The sequence below is a fragment of the Rhinoderma darwinii genome, chromosome 3 (assembly GCF_050947455.1).
Source record: "Rhinoderma darwinii isolate aRhiDar2 chromosome 3, aRhiDar2.hap1, whole genome shotgun sequence".
Classification (NCBI taxonomy): Eukaryota; Metazoa; Chordata; class Amphibia; order Anura; family Rhinodermatidae; genus Rhinoderma; species Rhinoderma darwinii.
The window spans coordinates 243438428-243464690 of NC_134689.1; the positions used below are offsets into that span (position 1 = coordinate 243438428).

Below are 26263 nucleotides of genomic sequence, written 5' to 3' on the forward strand. Positions count from 1 at the left end.
GCAGAATTTTCCCTCCACAGCATGCTCATTACATTGCGGAGAAGAAGTGGAATTTCACTGCATATTTCAGCCTTTGCAATGCAAAAACTGAAATCTGTGACAAGTCCGCTGTGATTTCTTTACCCGTCAAATATGCAAATGTTGCTGCAGATTCGTTGCGTAATTGCCCCAAATCTGCACCAACATTTGCAGCTGAATGTGGCCTTAGGGCATGCCCAGACGTGGCGGAATTCTTCCGCAACTGTCCGCATCAATGCCGCACAGAATCTGTGTTGCAGATTCTGTTGCGGATCTGCCCAAAATGGGCAATAAGTTGATGCGGACTAGCCGCTGCGTACTGAGGTGAAAGTACTTCCCTTCTCTCTATCAGTGCAGGATAGAGAGAAGGGACAGCACTTTCCCTAGTGAAAGTAAAAGAAATTCATACTTACCGGCCGTTGTCTTGGTGACGCGTCCCTCTTTCGGCATCCAGCCCGACCTCCCTGGATGACGCGGCAGTCCATGTGACCGCTGCAGCCTGTGATTGGCTGCAGCCGTCACTTAGACTGAAACGTCATCCTGGGAAGCCGGACTGGAGGAAGAAGCAGGGAGTTCTCGGTAAGTATGAACTGCTATTTTTTTTACAGGTTGATGTATGTTGGGATCGGTAGTCACTGTCCAGGGTGCAGAAACAGTTACTGCCGATCGCTTAACTCTTTCAGCACCCTGGACAGTGACTATTTACTGACGTCGCCTAGCAACGCTCCCGTAATTACGGGTGCACACACGTAGTCACCCGTAATTCTGGGTGCACACACGTAGTCACCCGTAATTACGGGAGCCCCATTGACTTCCTCAGTCTGGCTGTAGACCTAGAAATACACATAGGTCCAGCCAGAATGAAGAAATATCATGTTAAAAAACTAATACGCTACGCAGCACACATAACATGTACATGACATCTGCAGACTTCATTGCGGAACTTAGAATCTCCATTGAAGTCAATGGAGAAATTCCGCAATGAGTCCGCAACCAGTCCGCCTATGCTCCGCAGCGGAATTGTCCGCAACGTGCAAACGAACCCTACTAAAAAGCTGTGGAAGGCAATGGAGAAACGGGTCCGCTGCGGATTTCGGAATTCCAGAGCAAATCCGCTACGTGTGGCCATGCCCTTAGGCCTCCTTCACACACTTTTTTTTGTAGAAAAACCGCAAACTTTTGAAGTGTTCTTAGGCCTCATGCACACGACGGTACGGTCCGCAATCACGAACCCATTCAGTTCTTTCGGCCGTGGACACCTTTCCGTATCGCTATGGATAGGTGTCCGTACCGTAGAACTGTCCCGCAAAAGATAGAACATGTTCTATCTTTTGCGTTTTACGGGCCGTGCTCCCATACTTTGGCCGATGGCGGCCGGCTGTGCCCACAATCACGCGCCGTGATTACGGTCACGGCCGTGTACAAAACGCATGTACAAAATTATACTCAATTAAGAATCTTACCAAAAACGCATGTAAAAAAACACAGTAAAAACACTTGAATTAATGATGGTTAACGCTGAAAAAAAAAAGTGAATGTGAAGGAGGCTTAAGGGTATGTTCACACGCTAAACAAAAAACGGCTGTAAAATACAGAGCTGTTTTCAATCATTAAGCTTATTTGATGCGTTTTTTGCTGTCGTTTATGGAGCTGTTTTTCTATTGACCCAATAAAAAAACGGCTCCAAAATTGGCTCAAGAAGTGACATGCACTTCGGAACAAAACACCGTGTTTCCCATTGAAATCAATGGGCATATGTTTGGAGGCATTCAGCTTCCGTTTTTTCATCTGTTTTTCGTGGCGTTTCTGACCCAAAAAATGGCTGAAAATAAGCTGCGTGAATATACCCTTACAAATGCCTGGTTTACTATAGTTCTTGAGGATTTTTCCAAGTGATTTTATTAAGTATTGAATGTTTCTGTCAAGATGTTATTTCTGGGATTTCAAGTGTCCTAATGCCATTACTAAAATGGTAAATAATTGATTGGAATTCTTTGTATTTGGGATTGGATATTCTCACATTTTGTTTCCGTATTTCCTTATTTAGTAATGTACGGTTGTTTTTAAATGTCATTTTCATTTTATTAATCTAGCTGGGTTTTGCTTCTGTTTTTTTTTTTTGTTTCCTGTTTTCGACCTGTAATTTACTGTGTAGGGGAATCTAAAGAAATTCATGGAGTACGTTCAGCTTCAGAATGTTGAGAAGGTGACCAGGCTTCTTGAGAGGGGTCTGGATCCCAACTACCAGGACCCAGATACAGGAGGTAAGATACTTTGAACGTTACAACATTATTTGGAAATTACATGAAAAAAGTAATGTGAAGGGAAACTCCACCTCTGACTGTGGCTTTATATAGTGAGCAAACGTAGACTCCACCATCTTTGAAATACATTTTGATCAATACAATGGTGGAAATTCATGGCGTTTCCACAGGGAATCTACCACCGAAAAGCGCATGATTCAGCTTTGAAAGTCCACAGCATGGTCTGAAATCTGCGCAGATTTTTTCCCAGCTGTGTGAATGAATGTCTAAAGGTCCCAATCGCTTTTATTGTATTGTACACATAGTGTACTATGCACTGAAAATCTACATCTCAGATCTAACACATGTGAACATTGCCTTAAGAGGTAGTTTGTCCCTCCCTAGGATATGTTCTCACTGTGTGCTCAGTTCAATTCTGACTTCTGAGACCCCTATTATAACCAAAATGAAAGGGGTTCTTGTATCCAAGCCGTCAGACCAGCTTACTGACAGATTCGGCTGACAGCAGCGTCCTGCAGCTTCTATGTGCAGAGACTACATAGAAGCTGCAGCGCTGAAACTGAGCCACATTTTTATTAAAGTATATTATAAAAGAGAATAGTATCCCAAAGTGTAAAGGATCTGCCAGGCACAACTTCTGTGTATACGCCCATAGGTAATCAGTCTGCACCTGAGTCTATGTCTCTGAGACTAACTCCATCTTCCACCACTCAGGATGGCAGGCTTAGGAGCGGGAGAGCCTATCGCAGCCTGGCCAGACGGAGCTAGCTCCCGCCCTCTGTCTATTTATACCTGCCTTTCCTGTTCCTCCTTTGCTTGTGATTCTTATCGTGTGGTTTCCTGGCCCAGCTACAGCTTCTGACTATTTGATCCTGCTCCATACTGACCCTGGCTTACTGACTACTCTCCTGCTCTGCGTTTGGTACCTCGTTCACTCCTGGTTTGACTCGGCTCGTTCACCACTCTTGTTGCTCACGGTGTTGCCGTGGGCAACTGCCCCATTTCCCTTAGCTTTGTGTACTCTTGTCTGTTTGTCTCGTGCACTTACTGAGCGTAGGGACCGCCGCCCAGTTGTACCCCGTCGCCTAGGACGGGTCGTTGCAAGTAGGCAGGGACAGAGTGGCGGGTAGATTAGGGCTAACTTGTCCGTTTCCCTACCCCCTTCATTACATAATCACAAGCCCAATACCTAGTCTACCCTGGTCCCTGACACTACTATGGACCCCCTTGAGACCCTGGCCCAGCAAATGCAGGGTCTCTCCCTACAGGTCCAGGCCCTGGCTCAGAGGGTCAACCAGCCTGACGCTACCATGGTAGTGCCCCTCACCTCTTGAACCCCACCTCAAGTTGCCTGACCGGGTCTCAGGGGACCGGAGGACTTTTCTCTCCTTTCGGGAGAGTTGTAGGCTCTACTTTCGCTTAAAGCCTCACTCCTCAGGTTCTGAGAGCCAGCGGGTGGGTATAATTATGTCCCGGCTCCAGGAAGGGCCCCAAGAGTGGGCCTTCTCCTTGGCTCCTGACACCCCTGAACTTTCCTCCGTTGATCGTTTCTTTTCTGCTCTCGGACTCATTTATGACGAGACTGACAGGACTGCCTTTGCCGAGAGTCAGCTGGTGACCTTACGTCAGGGTAAGAGACCTGTTGAGGAGTATTGTGCTGACTTTAGAAAGTGGTGCGTAGCTTCCCGGTGGAATGACCCTGCCTTAAGGTGCCAGTTTAGGTTGGGTCTGTCGAACGCCCTGAAAGACCTGCTAGTTAGCTATCCCTCTTCTGACTCCCTTGACCAGGTTATGGCTTTAGCGGTACGACTTGACCGACGTCTCAGGGAACGACAACTTGAACGTTTTTGTGTTTTCCCCTCTGACTCCCCCATGATGCCTCCCGAGGTCCCGTTGCTTCGCTCTTCCACGGAAGACTCGGAGGTTCCTATGCAACTCGGGGCCTCCGTGTCCCTCCGACAACGTAGAGAGTTCCGCAGGAAGATTGGTCTCTGCTTCTATTGTGGGGATGACAAGCATCAAGTGAACACCTGTCCTAGGCGCAAGAATAAGCAGCCGGAAAACTTCCGCGCCTAAGTGATCATCGGGGAGGTCACTTGGGCGCACAGGTATTTCCCGTAAATATGAAACGTTATAAAATCTTGCTTCCCTTTCAGGTCTCCTTTGGTGGTAGGTCTGCTACCGGCAGTGCCTTCGTGGATTCAGGGTCTTCTGCTAATATCATGTCTGTGGAATTTGCTATGTCTCTAGCTATGCCTTTGATTGATTTGCCTAAACCTGTCCCTGTAGTGGGTATCGACTCCACTCCTCTTGCTAATGGTTATTTTACACAGCATACCCCTGTTTTTGAACTCCTTGTTGGCTCCATGCATTTGGAGCAGTGCTCTGTACTGTTGATGCAGGGATTATCGTCCGATTTGGTTTTAGGCCTTCCCTGGTTGCAGTTGCATAATCCCACGTTTGACTGGAATACTGGGGAGCTTACCAAATGGGGTAATGAATGCTTGACGTCATGTTTTTCTGTTAATTCTATTGCTCCCCCTGAGGAGGTGAACACGCTACCTGAGTTTGTTCAGGACTTCGCTGATGTTTTCCCTAAGGAGGCCTCCGAAGTGTTACTTCCTCATAGAGAATACGATTGCGCTATCGAATTGGTACCAGGAGCTAAGCTCCCTAAGGGTAGGATATTTAATCTTTCTTGTCCCGAACGTGAAGCCATGAGAGAGTATATCCAGGAATGCCTGGCCAAGGGTTACATTCGCCCCTCTACTTCTCCGGTAGGTGCTGGCTTCTTCTTCGTAGGGAAGAAGGATGGTGGTCTTAGGCCATGCATTGACTACCGTAACTTGAATAAGGTCACTGTAAGGAACCAGTATCCCCTTCCTTTAATTCCTGATCTCTTTAAACAGGTTCAGGGGGCCCAATGGTTCTCTAAGTTTGATCTACGGGGGGCTTATAACCTTATCCGCATCAAAGAGGGGGATGAGTGGAAGACTGCGTTTAACACGCCCGAAGGTCATTTCGAATACCTCGTCATGCCCTTTGGGTTGCGTAATGCTCCTGCGGTCTTCCAGAATTTCATAAATGAGATTTTAAGAGACTACGTGGGGGTATTTCTTGTAGTGTACCTTGATGACATACTGGTGTTTTCCAAGGACTTGTCCTCCCACATTGAGCATGTCAGGAAGGTGCTCCAGGTCCTTCGGGAAAGCAAACTGTTTGCGAAAACCGAAAAATGTGTGTTTGGGGTACAGGAGATACCATTTTTGGGTCAAATCCTCACTCCCCATGAATTCCGCATGGACCCCGCCAAGGTCCAGGCTGTGGCAGAATGGGTCCAACCTGCCTCCCTGAAGGCGTTACACTGTTTCTTGTGGTTCGCTATTTATTACAGGAGATTTATTGCTAACTTCTCGGTCATCGCTAAGCCTCTTACGGACCTCACTCGCAAAGGTGCTGATCTCCTCCACTGGCCCCCTGAGGCTGTCCAAGCTTTTGAGGTCCTTAAGAAGTGCTTTATCTCGGCCCCGGTGCTGGTTCAGCCCAACCAAATGGAGCCATTTATCGTGGAAGTTGACGCATTCGAGGTGGGAGTGGGGGCTGTCTTGTCCAAGGGTACCAGGTCCCTCACCCATCTCCGTCCCTGTGCCTACTTCTCCAGGAAGTTTTCGCCCACTGAGTGTAACTATGATATTGGCAACCGCAAACTCTTAGCCATTAAATGGGCATTTGAAGTGTGGCGCCACTTCCTGGAGGGGGCTAGGCACCAGGTAACGGTCCTTACCGACCACAAGAATCTGGTTTTCCTAGAATCTGCCCGGAGGCTAAACCCGAGACAAGCTCGATGGGCGCTATTTTTTACCAGATTCAACTTTTTGGTTACCTATAGGGCTGGGTCTAAAAATATTAAGGCCGATGCACTGTCGCGTAGCTTCATGGCCAGCCCTCCTTCGGAGGAAGATCCTGCTTGTATTTTGCCTCCTGGTATAATCATTTCTTCTATTGATTCTGACTTAGTCTCTGAAATTGCGGCTGATCAAGGTTCAGCTCCCGGGAACCTTCCTGAGGACAAGCTGTTTGTTCCCCTGCAATTCCGGCTAAGGGTACTTAGGGAGAATCATGACTCCGCACTATCTGGTCATCCAGGCGTCCTGGGTACCAAACACCTCATTGCCAGGAACTATTGGTGGCCTGGGTTGCCTAAAGACGTTAAGGCCTACGTCGCTGCTTGTGAGGTTTGTGCTAGGTCCAAGACTCCCAGGTCCCGACCAGCGGGCTTACTACGTTCTTTGCCCATTCCCCAGAGACCTTGGACCCATATCTCCATGGATTTTATCACCGATTTGCCTCCATCTCAAGGCAAGTTGGTGGTGTGGGTTGTAGTAGACCGCTTCAGTAAAATGTGCCCCTCAAGAAACTACCCAATGCCAAGACGTTAGCCACCTTGTTTGTCAAACACATCCTGCGTCTCCATGGGGTCCCTGTCAATATTGTTTCGGATAGAGGGGTACAATTTGTTTCATTGTTTTGGAGAGCCTTCTGTAAAAAGTTGGAGATTGATCTGTCCTTCTCCTCTGCCTTCCATCCTGAAACTAATGGCCAAACTGAGAGGACTAATCAATCTCTAGAACAATATTTAAGGTGTTTTATCTCTGACTGTCAATATGATTGGGTCTCATTCATTCCCCTCGCCGAATTTTCCCTTAATAACCGGGTCAGTAACTCGTCAGGGGTCTCCCCCTTTTTCTGTAATTTTGGGTTTAATCCACGGTACTCCTCCGTTTCACCTGGTAGTTCCAACAATCCCGAGGTAGAGGTCGTTCATCGGGAACTGTGCACAGTCTGGGCCCAGGTTCAGAAGAACCTAGAGGCGTCCCAGAGCGTACAAAAAACTCAAGCTTATAGAAGACGTTCTGCTAACCCCTTGTTTATGGTCGGGGATCTGGTGTGGTTATCGTCTAGGAACTTACGCCTTAAGGTCCCGTCCAAGAAGTTTGCTCCCCGGTTTATTGGGCCGTATAAGGTCATTGAAGTCCTCAATCCTGTCTCCTTCCGACTGGAGTTGCCCCCATCTTTTCGAATACACGACGTGTTTCATGCCTCCCTCCTTAAACGCTGCTCCCCGTCCTTGGCTCCCTCGAGGAAACCTCCTGTTCCTGTTCTCACCCCTGAGGGGGTGGAATTCGAGGTGGCCAAGATTGTGGACAGCAAGATGGTCCAAGGCTCCCTCCAGTACCTGGTCCATTGGAGAGGATACGGGCCTGAGGAGAGGACTTGGGTACCCACCCGGGATGTTCACGCTGGGGTATTGGTCAGGAAGTTCCACCTTAGTTTCCCCAATAAACCAGGTCGACTTAGAAAGGGTCCGGTGGCCCCTCATAAAAGGGGGGGTACTGTAAAGGATCTGCCAGGCACAACTTCTGTGTATACACCCATAGGTAATCAGTCTGCACCTGAGTCTATGTCTCTGAGACTGACTCCATCTTCCACCACTCAGGATGGCAGGCTTAGTAGCGGGAGAGCCTATCGCAGCCTGGCCAGACGGATCTAGCTCCCGCCCTCTGTCTATTTATACCTGCCTTTCCTGTTCCTCCTTTGCTTGTGATTCTTCTCGTGTGGTTTCCTGGCCCAGCTACAGCTTCTGACTATTTGATCCTGCTCCATACTGACCCTGGCTTACTGACTACTCTCCTGCTCTGCGTTTGGTACCTCGTTCACTCCTGGTTTGACTCGGCTCGTTCACCACTCTTGTTGCTCACAGTGTTGCCGTGGGCAACTGCCCCATTTCCCTTAGCTTTGTGTACCCTTGTCTGTTTGTCTCGTGCACTTACTGAGCGTAGGGACCGCCGCCCAGTTGTACCCCGTCGCCTAGGGCGGGTCGTTGCAAGTAGGCAGGGACAGAGTGGCGGGTAGATTAGGGCTAACTTGTCCGTTTCCCTACCCCCTTCATTACACAAAGTACATACATTTCATTAAAGAACAGAAAGGACCAACGGGTTCCATAGATTTCACATGTGGCAGATTTTGTTGCAGAACCTTCTGCCACTGAAAAACTTGGAACTTGCTAAAATCCATACACCTACTGCAGAAGCAACCACATACAAATGAATTGTACTGATTTTCAGTGGCAGAAATGTCTGCAACAAAATATGCCACTTGTAAATCCACCTGGCCTGGATTTTGATGCATTTTTTGCTTCAGTTTTTTTTTAGCCAAACACAGGAGTGGACACAAAAGAAAGCAGATAGATGCATTGGTCTTTTCTTTATACCTTTCCTTTCTTTTGGATCCATTAATGGCTTTGGCGCCAAAAACTTCATGAAATCTGCGTGTGTGATCCTGGCCTAATAGCTGAAAATTCACGATGCCATACAACATTCTATTAAAGAAAATCAATGGCAGATGTATCCAATTGATACTATTGCTATTATTTTTTTGCATATACATATTTTCTTGGGAAAAAAACTGTGTTTATACAATATGTTGTGTTGTTTCTTTATACAATATGCTGTCTTATCTCCATTGTTGGCTATAATCTATATTTCTGTGTTCGTTGTTGTTTTCTGCTTTTCATGTCATGCTTTCATCCATAACTCATTAGCCTGTCATCAGCATCTTGCTGTCATTTCAGTCTAGTGCGAATTTCCATACCTGTCTAACCAACTTTTATTCAGTTTTGCCCATTTAAATCTTTTTATTATGTTGAATATTTTGGATGTCTATGAAGCTTTGATCATTTGTTATTGTTTGTTTTATTTCATTTATGTATTGATCAGTATTTCCTTAAATATTGTTCTAAATCTTCATGTATTAACAATTCATGCACTATTTAAGCCTCTGTGCAGCAAACAATACCAGGTGCATAGTATTTACTATGCATCTCAAAATGATTTCTCATAATAAGTAAACTTCTACTGAATATCATGTCTTTATTTTTTAAAATATTCTGCCAAGCTGAAGTATAGACTTCAGAACTGTTAATGATGGTAACTATACGTATCTGATGTTATTTTCATCCTGACAGAGTGTCCTCTCACCCTTGCTGCGCAACTAGAAGGAGGAGCAGAACTGGTTAAAGTTCTGAGGAGCGGCGGTGCGCACCTGGACTTCAGAACTCGTGAGGGGCTAACGGCTCTGCACAAAGCGGTGCGATACCGCAATCATGCCGTATTAATGGTGAGTTTCATTTGAAGTATTTGTTTGGACTACCTAGAAATGTTATAAATAATCTTCTATTTCCTAAAACCTGAACCAGTAGTGTAGAATATTAAATATTTCTTCAGAACTTTTCTTTGTTTTAAATATTTCATATTTCTAGGACTTTCAGCGTATTTCCTGTTTAAATAAAAATAAAAAACAAAAAACGTTCAGACATAACATATATGATCTATCTATCTATCTATCTATCTATCTATCTATCTATCTATCTATCTATCTATCTATCTATCTATCTATCTATCTATCTATCTATCTATCTATCTATCTATCTATCTATCTCATTATCTATCTCTCTATCTCATTATCTATCTCATTATCTATCTCTCTATCTCATTATCTATCTCTCTATCTCATTATCTATCTCTCTATCTCATTATCTATCTCTCTATCTCATTATCTATCTCTCTATCTCATTATCTATCCCTCTATCTCTCTATCTTTTTATATTTATTAGTGCCTACACTTCACTCGAGCACTTACTGACTTTTATAAATGTTTACTTAGTCGTCTACCTGTTTTATGCAGAAAAAAGCCTTGGGCTTCTTCTAGGTGCTTAAATGCCTTTATTTACCCCAATCCCCTCTTCACTGGTATCAAATTAAAAAGTTGTCATTCTACTTCAGTTAACCTCATTTACACATCCATATTACGGATCCGCATGGTACTGATCCATAATATGTCGTCCATAGAATTCTATAAGCCCGCAGTGGACCTCCATGTACCTCCAATTCTACTCAGAGACACCTAAAGGTTCTTCTCTCACAGATTATGGCAAGCTCCTTTGCAACCCTCAGTACAGTGATATGTCCATCATAATTATGTCTCTTCTATAGGAGAATACAGTGTCTTACAGAGGCACCATACAGCAGTACACGGAGTGCCTATTATGGACACGTAGGGACTTTGTGTGCCACGATTCACTCTCCATGATCATGATATCATTATATGCACGATCACTAAAAAGATGATTGGTATAAATTAAGGTGAATACCTGCGTTGTTCAGTGACTGACACCAAGAGAAAGGCAGCCCCTGCGCATCTCTTAAAATACATACATTACAGTACATAAGGCATATCTTACCAGTATGCTGTGGGCTAAGCACTTGGAGTGATACACGTTTCCAGGAACTGCTGTAGTGCTCCTCAGCTGCTGGGCCTTGTATCAGCCGTTGCGGTAGCTACCTCAGTAGTTGCCACCATGGCTCTATACTACAATCTCGGAGTGCTCCTAAGGCATCATTTACACGAGCGTAATATATGCGCGTGCGACGCGCGTGCTTTTCACGCGTGTCGTACACACCTATATTAGTCTATGGGGCCGTGCAGACAGTGCGTGAGTTTTGCGCAGCGCGAGTCCGCTGCGTAAAACTCACGACATGTTCTATAGTTCGCCGTTTTTCGCGCATCACGCACCCATTGAAGTCAATGGGTGCGTGAAAACCACGCAGGTCGCACGGAAGCACTTCCGTGTGAACTGCGTGAATCGCGCAACAGCTGTCAAACTCTGAATGTAAACAGAAAAGCACCACGTGCTTTTCTGTTTACAAACATCCAAACGGAGTGTCATAATGATGGCGGCTGCGCGAAAATCACGCAGCCGCGCATCATACACTGCTGACACACGCAGCTGTTAAGTGCCTTTTGCGCATGCAAAACGCCGCGTTTTTTGCGTGCGCAAAACGCACACGCTGGTGTAAATCAGGCCTAAGAGGCAATACTGCTTATTACACCCTTATTAACCTTATTATACCCTGATTACTTATTCCCCTTCTTATGTTTACATCTCATATATAGTGTATACATTCATAGATGTGTTTGTTAATTTGTTTTCTGTATCTTTCCTTTTTCGCGGTTTTGCTTTACTCTTCCTTTTTTTCTGCCTGGTTCTACACTCTTTAACCCTTGATTTTTGTTAATGACCTGGTGTACAGTTGTAGAATGTTATACTATAGGGTTAGCTACGGTATATAACATTTACAAACTTACCAGTCAGTGGTTTAGTTGTACATTTTTATGTGTTCCTATGATCAGCGCTATTCTATCATGGTTTAGGTACAATTTGGTTGTTTTAGGCAATCATCTTATCAGTAAATATCTTTATAAAAACAGATAAACATAAATAGAATATTTCGAACAGAACAGTAGAATATCGTATTTTGCATAGTAACGAGTATGCATTGTGAATTAATAATAGTCCATTTATTTAGATTTAGTTTTGATATCCCATACATGTAAATGTATACCTAGAATATGAACCATGCTCAGAAAAATAAAGACATATACAGTATATGGTACAACTAAGTTAGTTAAATTGCTGGTTATTAACTTGGTTGATCTAATTTCTAAATATCCTCTTTCTCTTACAATCTTCTCTAACGACACACAAACCTTTTCTCACCGGACTATCAGACCCTATTGGATTTAGGTGCTTCAACAGACTATAAGGACAGCCGCGGCTTAACCCCACTCTATCACAGTGCAATGGTAGGGGGAGACCCATACTGTTGTGAGCTATTGCTCCGAGACTACGCCAACCTTGGCTGTGAAGATGAAAATGGATGGCAGGAGATCCACCAGGTGAGACATTGACTAATGAATATTATAGAACTGAACTGCTGCACAGTGTTGAACACTTTAAAGTGTACCTATCGTTATACTTATTATGGGAAGGTGGCACGTTCCTCATCTTCCAGCAGACTGTAGTACTCTTTTCTCAGCCTGCAGGCTCACTGTAAATGTTCGGAAATCTTCTCAGTTCCCCCAAAAATTCATCCAGCGTAAGCAGTAAATAGTAGACAGGGAGGCGGGGAGGAGGTGAATGCAGCTGCAGCTTCTCACTCAGCTTCAATGAAACAGCATAAGGGGGAAAGGAAAGGGGGAGACGGCTCATTGGTCAGAGCACACAGGACAACTCTGACATCACACCAGGAAGAGCCCACCCACTCTGCAAGCATGGAGAGAGAACATGTGTATTTGGAGAAACTAGCAGAAAGAAGACCCATAATAAGGAGGTTAGAAGCAACATTACTGGCTGCGCCGCATCTACAACTATACATCTAGAGCTGCCCCAGGAGTGATTGTGCTTTTCTTTTTTGTAACGATAGGTACTCTTTAAAGACTGCTGTTAGGTTGTGATCATCATACCATAAATTACATCCTGGGTGAGATCTTGGCTGTATGACAGGTCTGATGTTCTATGATAATATTTTCATATGTATACCCTTTGCTTGTTGTTTCATTGGATATAATAATAGTCTTAAAACTCTCATTGTCTCATTGTCCATTTTATTTACAATCCTCGACTCCTTTTTTGTACTTACTGTGGTTTCATTCTTTGGCCATTTGACTGTCTATAGTGTCTCACATCTGTGGATCATGGTGCTTGTTTGGCATTGTCTTTCTCACTTTTTTTTATATACCATCTGCACCCTGCTGAGCATCTTTTAAATAAGTCTCTAAATTTGTGTCTCCAAGTGAAAACCTGATTTTATCCTACCTTCACATGTTTCTTAGGCATGCCGATATGGACATGTTCAGCATCTGGAGCATCTTCTCTTTTATGGAGCTGACATGAGGGCGCAGAATGCATCGGGGAACAGTGCCCTGCACCTCTGTGCGCTCTACAACCAGGTGACAGAAGTTTACAGTTCTAGTCTCATTCTTATTTGACGTGTCTAATAGTTACAGTTATGAGAAATGAACACCTTAATTCTAATGCATGTGCCAAAATGAGCTTTGGTTAGAATATTCTTTAATAGCCTAGTAGTTTCATTCCTTATGTAAATTTGCTAGAAGTTTTAGGTATCTATATAAGCCAACATCTAGAATTTGGTCTGTAGTACCCAGATGAAACCTTGTAAGCCTATACTAACCTACAAATTTTAAAGTTTACATTTGGAATTAATCTACGTAAATAGGGTTGTCACGATACCAGAATTTGGACTTTGATACCGATACTTCGTTTAGTATTGCGATTTTGATACCAATTCGATACTTTGCCAACAGTACTAAAAAAAAAGTTCTTCCATTTTCTGATGTGAGGCGCGTGGTGTGATGAATTTAACCTCCACGTGCCTCACATTAATAGTAGTTAACCCCATTATGTTTCTCAGTCATAATGGGTTAATATGTAAGGCACATGATGGGGTTAATTACTACTAATGTGCGGCACATGGAGGTTAAATTCATCGCACCTCGCGCCTCACATTAATAAGTGATAGAAAGCAGTTTTTATTTTATTTTTTTATGGCGTACACATCATAAATGATGCAAAAAAACTGTTGTGCAGGTTATTACTGCCGGGCCAATACTGAATGTGTATATTTTATGTATTGAGACTTATTTTAATGTTTATTGTAGAAATGGTGTATATGTATTTTGTTTTTTATTTAACATTACTTTATATTTGTACTTTATTTTTTTAAATTTAATGTACTGGCATAGATCTATATGACAGTACATTAGCCTGTGTACTGATAGTACACAGGCAGTTGTTAGGACATACCTAAATATGCCCTAACAGGAAATATGGTAGGACAGCCCTGGGTTCTAATGAGCGGCCATTCAGGCACTGAAGACAGAACATAGGGGTGTTTTGTAGTGCGGCCGCCATGTTCTGTCTTCAGTGCCGCCGCTCATTAGTGCAGCGCTGGCCACATCGCATCATCCTGACATCGTGCACATGTCAGGAATCAGGAACGGCGCAATGACTGTATCACACAGCCGCAGCCCCGCTCTCATACATTCATGTGTTACTATACCGAGCTGTGCGGCCGCACAGCCAAGTATCGAAATACATAAAATAACGGTATCGAACCGTTTGGGGACGCACAGTATCGAAACAGCATCGAAGTTTCGATGCATCGTGCATCCCTATACCTAAATGTTGAAAACGATAAATGGCATTATTTACCATGTTCTGATGCTGAGATCCCATGCCTTTACTCTGGGACGTAGTAATCAGATAACAGAGATAAATCAATGTTCCACTGCATTCCAGGAGCTCAATCTGTTAGGAATGTGTCTGACCACAAGCTTGTTGACTGTTTCCAATGACAACGTCAGAATTGAGAACGTATGTAATGCAGGATTAGGACTATAGGATAAGTAATGCTATGTATTTTCAAAGTTACTCAACTTTAAAAGTCAATTAATTCGATATGTAAACAAGAAAATTATGTTCAAAGGTTAAAAATGTCAACAAGACAAATCATTTGCTGTAGATTTCCAACGGTATTTCCACAGGATTTTCTTCCTGCATGGAAAATCTACAGCATTGCCGCATGGATTTTAGAGCTTGCTGCAGATTTTGAAATCTGCTTTGTTCTGCTGCAAAAAGGGTGAAATTCCAATCAGACCCTTGTCAAAAACCATAGAAACATGGGACCGACTTTGTTGCAGATTTTTGGTTTCTCCAGAGCAAATCCACCCAGTGTAAATATACTCTTTAAGGTCAGCCTGTACACAGTAAGGCCGGATTCACACAAGCGTGTGCGTTTTGGGCACGCAAAAAACGCGGCGTTTTGCATGCGGAAAAGGCACTTAACAGCTCCGTGTGGCAGCCCCGTAAGATGCGCGGCTGCGTGATTGTCGTGCAGCCGCCATCATTATGACACTCCGTTTGGATGTTTGTAAACAGAAAAGCACGTGGTGCTTTTCTGTTTTCATTCATAGTTTGACAGCTGTTGCGTGAAAAACGCGCGTCACACGGAAGTGCTTCCGTGTGGCATGCATGCTTTTCACGCACCCATTGACTTCAATGGGTGCGTGATGCTCGAAATACGCCCAAAGAACGGACATGTCGTGACTTTTTCGCAGCGGACTCACGCTGCGTAAAAATCACGCAACTGTCTGCATTGCCCCATAGACTAATATAGGTTCAAAATCACGCGCGTTGCACAGACGTATATCCCGTTCGTCTGAATAAGCCCTAAGCCAGTGGTGGACAGATTACCTGCTGAAATATAATGTAGTGAGTGCTCAATGGTACGCTTGTATGTTGTCAGTATACAGTATATCTGTTTGCATCTGCATGTCCATATTGAGCGTACATATGTGTGAATGTATGTAGTGAACCTGTGTGTATATGTCTGAGCATTATTGTAAATGTGCTTATGTGGTAGTGCGTGTATGTAATGAGTATGCAGTGACTATGCGTAATGTAAGTAGGCATGGATGTATTGAGTGTGCGTATGTATGTAGTGATTATACATATGTGTGTGTTTGTAGCGAGTGCGTGCATATGTATGTTGATGTTCTGTTTTTGTTACTGTTCTGGGGTACTGTATTGTAGTAATAATTGGGGACGGGTGGCAATATTATATATCGCAAAGGTTACCTTGACTCAATAACTGATCTGGAGGGACCTTTTAAAAGTTTATTATAGGGCCCAATATTTTCTAGTAATCCCTTGTGGGTATCTTTGGCTTGAGATGTTACGACATGGTCTTTTTGAAGTGAAATACAACTGTGATGCACTATAATCAATCCGTGTAACACCTTTAAGGATGTCTTCAGCCTTTGCATTAGATCATCATATATAATGAATGCATTAAAGGGGTTTTCCAGCTTCTGACAACTGATGACCTGTCCACCAGATAGGTCATCAGTACATGATCTGTGGGGATCCGACACCCGGGCCCTGCACAGATCAGCTGGTCCGGTGCCTCCGTGCCACGGAATTGTGGCCGAGCAGCAGCACTGCCGCTATGCCATGTACGGAGCCAACTGCTTCCGGGCTCCGTACATAGCATTATGGGCTCTGTCACCACATTATAAGTGGCCTATCTTGTATATAATGTGAAAAGCGCTGTAATGCAGATTACAGCAGTGTTTTTTATTTAGAAAAACGATCTATTTTCACCAAGTTATGAACGATTTTAGATTTATTCTAATCACTTTCTTTATAGACAACTGGGCGTGTTTTTACTTTTGACCAAGTGGGCGTTGTGGAGGGAAGTGTATGACGCTGACCAATCAGTGACCAATCAGCGTCATACACTTCTCTCCATTCCTTGTACTCAGCACATAGTGATCCTGCATTGTTCACTATGTGCTGTCACTTACACCCACATAAACATTACTGAAGTGTCTTGACAGTAAATAGACATCACTACCAGCCAGGACGCGATGTCTATTCACAATCCTGACACTTCGGTAACGTTTGTGTGTGACTTCTCTCCACAACGCCCACTTGGTCAAAAGTAAAAACACGCCCAGTTGCCTATTAAGAAACTCATTAGCATAAAGCTAATATAGGTCATAACTCCGTCAAAAATGATCGTTTTTCTAAATAAAAAACACTGCTGTAATCTACATTACAGCGCCGATCACATCATGTACAAGATAGGCCACTTATAATGTGGTGACAGAGCCTCTTTAAGTTGACCGTACGCACTCCTTGTCTAACCAGGCTGGACAGAATTGAAGCAGGACATGTAGGAGGTATAATAAATGCATCTGACCATTAGAATTACTTTACATTTGAGAATCTCTCTTCAGTGTTGCTGGTACAATATATTATGTCTCTGAGGGGGGATTCACACGAACGTGATTTGCGTCCGTGCAGCCCGCGTGGTTTTCACGCGGGTCGCTGGACCTATGCTAGTCTATGGGGCAGTGCAGACTGTCCGTGAGTTTTGCGCAGTGTGAGTCTGCTGCGTAAAACTCATGACATGTTCTATATCTCTGCGTTTTTCGTGCATCACGCACCCATTGAAGTCAATGGGTGCGTGAAAATCACGCGCACCACACTGAAGCACTTCCGTGTGACGCGCGTGATTCGCGCAACAGCAGTAAAAGAATGAATGTAAACAGAAAAGCACCAAGTGCTTTTCTGTTTACAAACATACAAACAGAGTGTCATAATGACGGCGGCTGCGCGAAAATCACGCAGCCGCGCATCATACGGGGCTGACACACGGAGCTGTCAAGTGCCTTTTGCGCGCGCAAAACGCAGCGTTTTTTGCGTGCGCAAAACGCTCACGTTCGTGTGAATCCGCCCTAAGGCATAAATTAGGTTAAATGTAATGCTAATAAATGTTTTACATAGTATAATGTATATGTAAAATCTTGCCTTACAAACATAACGATTATCGCTTTGGACAGCCTCAATGTTTACATGTATATATTCAGTCTATATGAAGACAATCTGTTGTGTACGTACCAGTCACTGGAAGAAATATCATTGGTAATGACGGGATATTTCTAGTCTCAACACTGATTATCGGGGACCATAACTTTACTTACAGTTATCTCATCAACCCTATCCTGCCTACGGCTCTGGAGATCATAGGTGGGAACAGAACTTCCTCTGTGCAGCATGTAGAATGGCTTACTGAGCTCTGATGTTTCTCAAACTAACTGCTAGGGGAAAGCTTTAGGGTTTATTCACACAGTACAATCAATAGCTTTTTTTTGCCATGATTACTGCAAAATTGTGGCAAGATGCCTAGGTTTGCCGCAGTTTCTAAAAAACGCAGCATTTCGTCACAATTTTGCAGTAATTTCAGCAATAAACCACAATTAGACTGTATTTTGTGTATAGACCCTTAGGGTATGTTCACACGGCTTATTTTCAGCCATTTTACGGGTCGAAAATGGCCGAAAAATCGGAATGCAGAATGCCTCCAAACATCTGCCCATTGATTTCAATGGGAAAAACAGCGTTCTGTTCTGTTTTTTTTTTTACGCGGCCGTTTTGAAAAAAGTGCATGTCACTTCTTGAGACGTTTTTGGAGCCGTTTTTCATAGACTTTATAGAAAAACAGCTCCAAAAACGGAAGTGAGAAACGCGACTTGGAATAAAAAAACGTCTGAAAATCAAGAGCTGGTTTCCCTTGAAAACAGCTCCGTATTTTCAGACGTTTTTTATTAAGCGTGTGAACATACCCTTATTCATGTGAACAGTTTTCTACAGAATCACAGGATTACACATCTGCTCTTCAACTTTATACACCAATGCAAATATGCAAAAAAAAAGAAGTGGAGCAGAATCCTATGTGAACTTGGTGCAAGTGCTGCCAAAATCACTCATTAAGGGCTTAATCAAACGACGTTAACGTTGAAATTGTCCGTGTGACGGACGTTTTTTTTTAACGACCGTCAACGGCTGCATGTATTTCCATGGGGCTATTTATGTGGAGTGTGAATAAAAAAATAGGACATTTCCTACTTTTGTCCGTTTTCACGGATCACTGAATAGACTCAAGTCTATGAGGGATCCGTAAAAATGGATCCCGCACGGTTGCAAATCGGCTGTGAAAAACTGCCATTTTTCACTGCTGATTTGACACACGTTTGTTTGAATAGGCCCTAAGGCCACTTTCACATGGCAGTGTTCTCGCAGTATTTTGCATCAGTGTTTGGAAGCCAAAACCAGGAGTGGAGTTTACACAGAGAAAACGTGTAGAGGAAAGCTTTGTACTTCTACCGTGTTTTAGACTCACTGCTGGTTTTGCCTTCCAAATACTGATGCAAAAAACTGACCATAAGGGCATGGCCCCACGTGGCGGAATTCTTCCGCAACTGTCCGCATTAATGCCGCACAGAATCTGCGTTGCAGATTCTGTGGCGGATCTGCCCAAAATTGGCATTAAATTGATGCGGACCAGCCGTTGCGTATTGAGGTGAAAGTACTTCCCTTCTCTCTATCAGTGCAGGATAGAGAGAAAGGACAGCACTTTCCCTAGTGAAAATAAACGAATTTCATACTTACCGGCCGTTGTCTTGGTGACGCGTCCCTCTTTCGACATCCAGCCCGACCTCCCTGGATGACGCGGCAGCCCATGTGACCGCTGCAGCCTGTGATTGGCTGCAGTCGTCACTTAGACTGAAACGTCATCCTGGGAAGCCGGACTGGAGACAGAAGCAGCGAGTTCTCGGTAAGTATGAACTTCTATTTTTTTTACAGGTTGATGTATATTGGGATCGGTAGTCACTGTCCAGGGTGCAGAAACAGTTACTGCCGATCGCTTAACTCTTTCAGCACCCTGGACAGTGACTATTTACTGACGTCGCCTAGCAACGCTCCCGTAATTACGGGTGCACACACATAGTCACCCGTAATTACGGGAGCCCCATTGACTTCCTCAGTCTGGCTGTAGACCTAGAAATACACATAGGTCCAGCCAGAATGAAGAAATGTCAAGTTAAAAAACCAATAAGCTTCGCAGCACACATAACATCTACATTACATCTGCGGACTTCATTGCAGAATTTAGAATCTCCATTGAAGTCAAAGGAGAACTTCCGCAATGAGTCCGCAACCAGTCCGCCACTGGTCCGCAACATCCATTGTATGCTGCGGACACCAAATTCTGCACCGCAGCCTATGCTCCGCAGCGGAATTTTCTGCATCGTCTAAACGAACACTACTAAAAAGCAGTGTAAGGCAATGGAGAAACGGGTCCGCTGCGGATTAACGCTGCGGAGTGTCCGCAGCGGAATTCCAGAGCAAATCCGCCACGTGGGGCCTTGCCCTAATACTGCCGTGTGAAAGTGGCTTAAGGTACAGGTCATGGAGCATTTCAATAAAGGGAAGCAGTAAGGGTGTATTCATACAATGCTGCTGTGCTGCAATTATTGTCGCACATCTGAGAACCACACAGTAAAAACTGCACAGGGTTTTACCATGAATTGCCACAGTTTTTGCACCAGCTGAGGAACCGTGGTAACACTGCATTCAATATTGGCGTGTGGTTTTCTGTCTTGCAGCAAAAAATCAAGCACAACCACACTGTGTAATTATAAAGGTATGTTCACACGGAGTGTTTTCAGCCGTGTTTTTTAACGGCTGAAAAATTGGAAGCAGAACGCCTCCAAACATCTGCCCATTGATTTCAATGGGAAAAACAGCATTCTGTTCCGACGGGCCGGTTTTTTCGCAGCCGTTTTTTAAAACGGTCGGGTAAAAAGACAGCCACGAAAAAGAAGTGCAGGTCACTTCTTGGGACGTTTTTGGAGCCGTTTTTCATAGGCTCTATAGAAAAACAGCTCCAGAAACTACTGTAAAAAACGCAGTGAAAAACGCGAGTGGCTTAAAAAACGTCTGAAAATCAGGAGCTGTTTTCCCTTCAAAACAGCTCCATATTTCCAGACGTTTTTGAGTTTGTGTGTGCACATACCCTTACTCTAAGGCTTTATTCAGACGAACGTAAAATACGCGCGTGCAACACGCGTGATTTTCACGTGCGTTGCCCGTAGCTATATTAGTCAATGGGGCCGTGCAGACATGGCAGCGTTTTTTGCGCAGCGTTGCTCCGTTGCCAAAAACTCACGACATGTCCGTTGATTCAGTGTTTTCAACGCATCACGCACCCATTGAAGTCAATGGGTGCGTGAAAACCACGCATGTCACACGGAAGCACTTCCGTGCGAACTGCGTGTTTGCGCAACAGCTGTCAAAAGGATGAATGTAAACAGAAAAGCACCACGTGCTTTTCTGTTTCCGAACATCCAAACGGAGTGTCTTTGCGATGAGCGAAGCCGGACAAGCGAACCGAACTTCACCGGGTTCGGCTGAACTCGATTTGGCCGAACCCGGCAAAAAAATTATCGGTACGCAACGTCAGGAGATAGTCACTGTCCATGGTGCAGAAAGAGTTAAACTGTTTCAGCACCATGGACAGTGACTTCCGATCCCAATAAACATGAACCTGTAAAAAAAAAAAGTTCTGACTTACCGATAACTCCCGGCGTCTTCCTCCAGTCTGACCTCCCGGGATGACAATTCAGGCCAAGTGACAGCTCCAGCCAATCACAGACTGGCGCGTCATCCAGGGAGGTGGGGCCCGATGTCGAGAGGCGCGTCACCAAGGACGCGTCACCAAGGCAACGGCCGGGAAGTTCTCGGTAAGTACGAACTTTTTCTTTTTTTCAACAGGTTTTTCGATATTGTGTTCGGCATTCACTGTCGAGGGTGCTGAAAGAGTTAGCTCTTTCAGCACCTTGGACAGTGACGGGCGTCGACTAGCCTCATCTCTATGATGGCGGCTGCGCGAAAATCACGCAGCCGCGCATCAGACACGGATGACACACGCAGCTGTCAAATGGTGTTTGCGCGCGCAAAACGCCGCGTTGTTTGCGCGCGCAAAAACGCAACGCTCGTGTGAATCCAGCCTAAAGGTATGTGCACACACAAAATAAAAAACGTCTCAAAATATGGAGCTGTTTTCATGGGAAAACAGCTCCTGATTTTCAGACGTTTTTTAATCAGTCGTGTTTTTCGCTGCGTTTTTAATGGCTGTTTTTGGAGCTGTTTTTCTATAGAGTCTATGAAAAACGGCTCCAAAAAGCCTGAAGAAGTGACATGCACTTCGTTTTTCGCGGCCGTTTTGAAAAAAAACGCCCCGTCGGAACAGAACGCTGTTTTTCCTATTGAAACAAGCAGATGTTTGGAGGCGTTCTGCCTCCGATTTTTCGGCTGTTTACCTTAGGGTATGTTCACACGGCAGTGTCCGATACGGCTGAAATTACGTAGCTGTTTTCAGGAGAAAACAGCTCCGGAATTTCAGACGTAATGGCATGTGCAGGTGTTTTTCGCTGCGTCCATTACGGACGTAATTGGAGCTGTTTTTCCATGGTGTCAATGGAAAACAGCTCCAATTACGTCTCAAGAAGTGACAGGCACTTCTTAGACGCGGGCGTCTTTTTTACGCGCCGTCTTTTGACAGCAGCGCGTAAAAAAAATGACCGTCGGCACAGAACATCGTAAAACCCATTCAAATGAATGGGCAGATTTTTGCTGGCGCATTGGAGCCGTATTTTCGGACGTAATTCGAGGCTAAAACGCCCGAATTACGTCCGTAAATAGGGTGTGTGAACCCAGCCTAACATGCAAAGCCCTCAAGTACATATTCCCGCCAGGAGACAGGCGTGGTTGAACCATTTCCTCATATACCTGTCAGATATATTTACATCTCTAAGGTCTTGTCCACACGTAATGGATTTGCTGTAGAAAATTTCCGCAGCATTTCCGCATCAACATGCGGTTTTTACTGCGGAAAATAGTGCGGTTTTTGCTGCATTTTGGTGCGTTTTTTTCAAGGGCTGTGTAATGGTGATATTTCTTCTTCCTGTGATGTCATTTCCACACCCTGTAAGAAATTCCGCAGCAAATTTCGCAGTACATCAGAACAAAGCAGGAAATTAGTCCGCTTTCTGCAGTAATAATTGACATGCTGCAGAACTAAAATTACGCACCGCAGGTGAATTTCTGGACCGAATTTTTTCGCAGCCTGTGGATGACATTTGTTAAATCACACCCACTTTGCTGCTACTGTGTTCCGCTGAGTATTTACTGGATGGAAAATACGCGGCAAATCTGTTATGTGTGGACAAGCTTTAAGGCCTCATGCACACGACCGCATTGCTTTTACGGTCCGCAAACTGGACGAGTTCGTTGCAGCCCATTGGACCGCAAAAAAACTTTCATTGTGCATCCGTGTTTTATCAGGACCCACGGATCCACAACAATTTACACTAGTATTGGTGTATCCGCAAATCCGGACCGTAAAATTACATGTCCTGAGTTTTTGCGGTCCGGATTTGTGGCCCCTGCGCAGATTCGTGTAAACTACGGTCATGTGCATGGGGTCATAGAAATGAATGGGTCTGCTTTTTTGGGCGCTGATTCAGACATGGTTTCCGCATCAAAATCGCGCCAAAGAACTCAGTGTGAACTGACCCTTAGGGCTCATGCACACAAACGTATTTTTCTTTGCGGATAGCATACTGAACTATTAATTTCTATAGGGCCATGCACACATCCGTTTCCTTGGCAGATCCGTGTGTCAGTTCTGCAGAATTATCTAACATGTCTGTATTTGCAGTCCGTCTCTGCAAAAAAACAAAAAAAACAAATGACAGTACATGGAAGCCACTAGGATCTGTGTTTTGTGGTCCGGAAAACGGAAACGGTTGTATGCAAGATGCCTAAGACAGGATTAACGCACACATTTTTTTGTGGCGTTTTCATTTGCGTTTTTAACAGCTTTCTTTTTTTAATTAAAAATGCTACAATTAAATGTTATTTCAAAGTCTAGTGTGAATAATTGAAAAGGTCACATGCAAAGCTTTTTGGTTCGTGGCGTTTTTGGGTTCAGTGGCGTTTTTTTAATCGCTTTGGAATCGCTGCTCTTCTATTGCAGGTTCCTCCCATTGAATTCAATGGAGAGGTAAAAACCGCAACAAAGAGCAATGTGTTGCGGTTCTAACATGCGGTCCCGTAATTAGAATATACCATCAAAGCAGTTTTAGTAACATATTTTTTTTACTTATGTTTTAAAGAATTAAAATTCATACTTGTCCCCCTGCCGTAGTTCTAGCGATGTGATCTACTATTCTGAGCGTAACCCGTCCTCCTGGGATGACAATTAAAGCCTGCAGCAGTCAGATGGACTTCAGCGTCATCCCAGGATGCCGGGCTACGCTCAGAAGAGAATGGCGCGTCGCCATGATTACGCCGGGGTATGTGTGAACATTTTTGTTTTTCTAGCTCTGCTTTCCGCAGTGGAAACTCCGCCCGTAAAACCGCACCAAAATGTGGTGCAGCTTTTCGGACGGAATGTGCTGTGGGTTCTAGGTCGGACACACTGTGTTCCTACCATCAGTCTGCATTCACACCCAGCATTTTTCTCAGTTTTTCGTGATATTTTCATTAGCGTTTTTCACTGTGTTTATTTTTTATGTAAAAATCACTGTACTAGATGTTACCTCAGAGTCTATATTGCATTTTGAGAAAGTCTACATACACAGCGGTTTGGTTTTGTAGCGTTTTGGGTATGTTCACACACACTAATTACGGACGTAAATCGGGCGTATTAACCCCCGAATTACGTCCGAAATTACGGCTTGAATGCGTTGACAAACATCTGCCCATTGAAAGCAATGGGCTGACGTTTGTCTGTTCACACGAGGCGTATATATTTACGCGCCGCTGTCAAAAGACGGCGCGTAAATAGACGCCCGCGTCAAAGAAGTGACCTGTCACTTCTTGGGGCGTAATTGGAGCCGTTATTCATTGACTCCAATGAAAAGCAGCGCCAATTACGTACGTAATGGACGCGGCGTTCAAGTTCCTGCACATGCCGTTACGGCTGAAATGACGGGGCTGTTTTCTCCTGAAAACAGCCCCGTAATTTCAGCCGTTACGGACGCTGTCGTGTGAACATACCCTTAGGGTATGTGCACACGTGAACTGTCTTTTACGTCTGAAAAGACAGACTGTTTTCCGGAGAAAACAGCTGCGTCGTTTCAGACGTAAAAGCTCCTCCTCGCATTATGCGAGGCGTCTTTGACGCTCGTAAATCTTGAGCTGCTCTTCATTGACTTCAATGAAGAACGGTTTAAATTACGTTGCAAAGAAGTGCCCTGCACTTCTTTGCGGAGGCAGTCAATTTACGCGTCGTCGTTTGACAGCTGTCAAACGACGACGCGTAAATTACAGGTCGTCTGCACAGTACGTCGGCAAACCCATTCAAATGAATGGGCAGATGTTTGCCGACGTATTGGAGCCCTATTTTCAGGCGTAAATCGAGGCATAATACGCCTCGTTTACGCCTGAAAATAGGTCGTGTGAACCCAGCCTTAGTGTCGGTTGTCTCAAAACGCAGCATGCTCTAGGTATGGTGTTTTTTTTCCAAATGCCAGGAAAAACGCAGGTACTGTACAAAATGATACTAAATAAAAACACTACCTAAAATGAGTGTAAAAAAAAGCCTTTAGGCCTCTTTCACACGACAGTGAAAAACGGCCATGTGATGGCCGTCCTTTTAACGGCTTTCACATGGCCGTTTTCAGAACAATGATATTCTATGGGTGCATTCACACGGCCGTTTTTTTAACGGCCCGTGAATAATGGCCGTCAAAAAATAGGACATGTCCTATTTTTGGCCGTTTTAACGGCCTGACGGCCCCCATAGGAGTCAATGGATCCGTTTTTAACGGCTGTCAATACATGGGATTGGCAAGGGAACTACTAGTTCCCTTTCTGGCTATCGTTGGCATACTCACGTTTGCGGCGCTTCTTCAGGTGTGGTCACTCGTCTGTGGTCACTCGGGTTTGAAGGCGCCTCGATGACGTCATCGCCCCGTCGCGCTGCCTTGCCAGATCCCGTGCAGACGAGTGACCACAAGTGAAGAAGAGGAGAGACGGCGCTGCTCTCATGAGTATGTTGCATGATCTATAGGCAGGCTGGTGTGGCATCTACAGGGAGGCTGGTGTGGCATCTACAGGGAGGCTGGTGTGGCATCTACAAGGAGGCTGGTGTGGCATCTACAGGGAGGCTGGTGTGGCATCTACAGGGAGGCTGGTGTGGCATCTACAGGGAGGCTGGTGTGGCATCTACAGGGAGGCTGGTGTGGCATCTACAGGGAGGCTGGTGTGGCATCTACAAGGAGGCTGGTGTGGCATCTACAGGGAGGCTGGTGTGGCATCTACAGGGAGGCTGGTGTGGCACGATCTACAGGGAGGCTGGTGTGGCACGATCTACAGGGAGACTGGTGTGGCACGATCTACAGGGAGGCTGGTGTGGCACGATCTACAGGGAGGCTGGTGTGGCACGATCTACAGGGAGGCTGGTGTGGCACGATCTACAGGGAGACTGGTGTGGCACGATCTACAGGGAGGCTGGTGTGGCACGATCTACAGGGAGGCTGGTGTGGCACGATCTACAGGGAGGCTGGTGTGGCATCATCTACAGGGAGGTGTGTGGCATATACAGGGAGGCGTGTGGCATCATCTACAGGGAGGCGTGTGGCATCAT

General features: G+C 44.8%; 1 protein-coding gene across 5 annotated transcripts in view; it reads left to right on the plus strand.

Annotated features, from left to right (window-relative positions):
* The window catches only part of SHANK3 (SH3 and multiple ankyrin repeat domains 3), a 424536-nt gene that overhangs the window by 230981 nt on the left and 167292 nt on the right, over positions 1-26263 (plus strand). For all 5 annotated transcript variants that reach the window (XM_075857615.1, XM_075857612.1, XM_075857614.1 and 2 more), the window contains 4 exons: positions 2174-2282; positions 9307-9458; positions 11910-12077; positions 13014-13130. In XM_075857615.1, coding sequence (XP_075713730.1) covers positions 2174-2282; positions 9307-9458; positions 11910-12077; positions 13014-13130 — 546 coding nt within the window. The remainder of the gene's footprint in view (positions 1-2173; positions 2283-9306; positions 9459-11909; positions 12078-13013; positions 13131-26263) is intronic.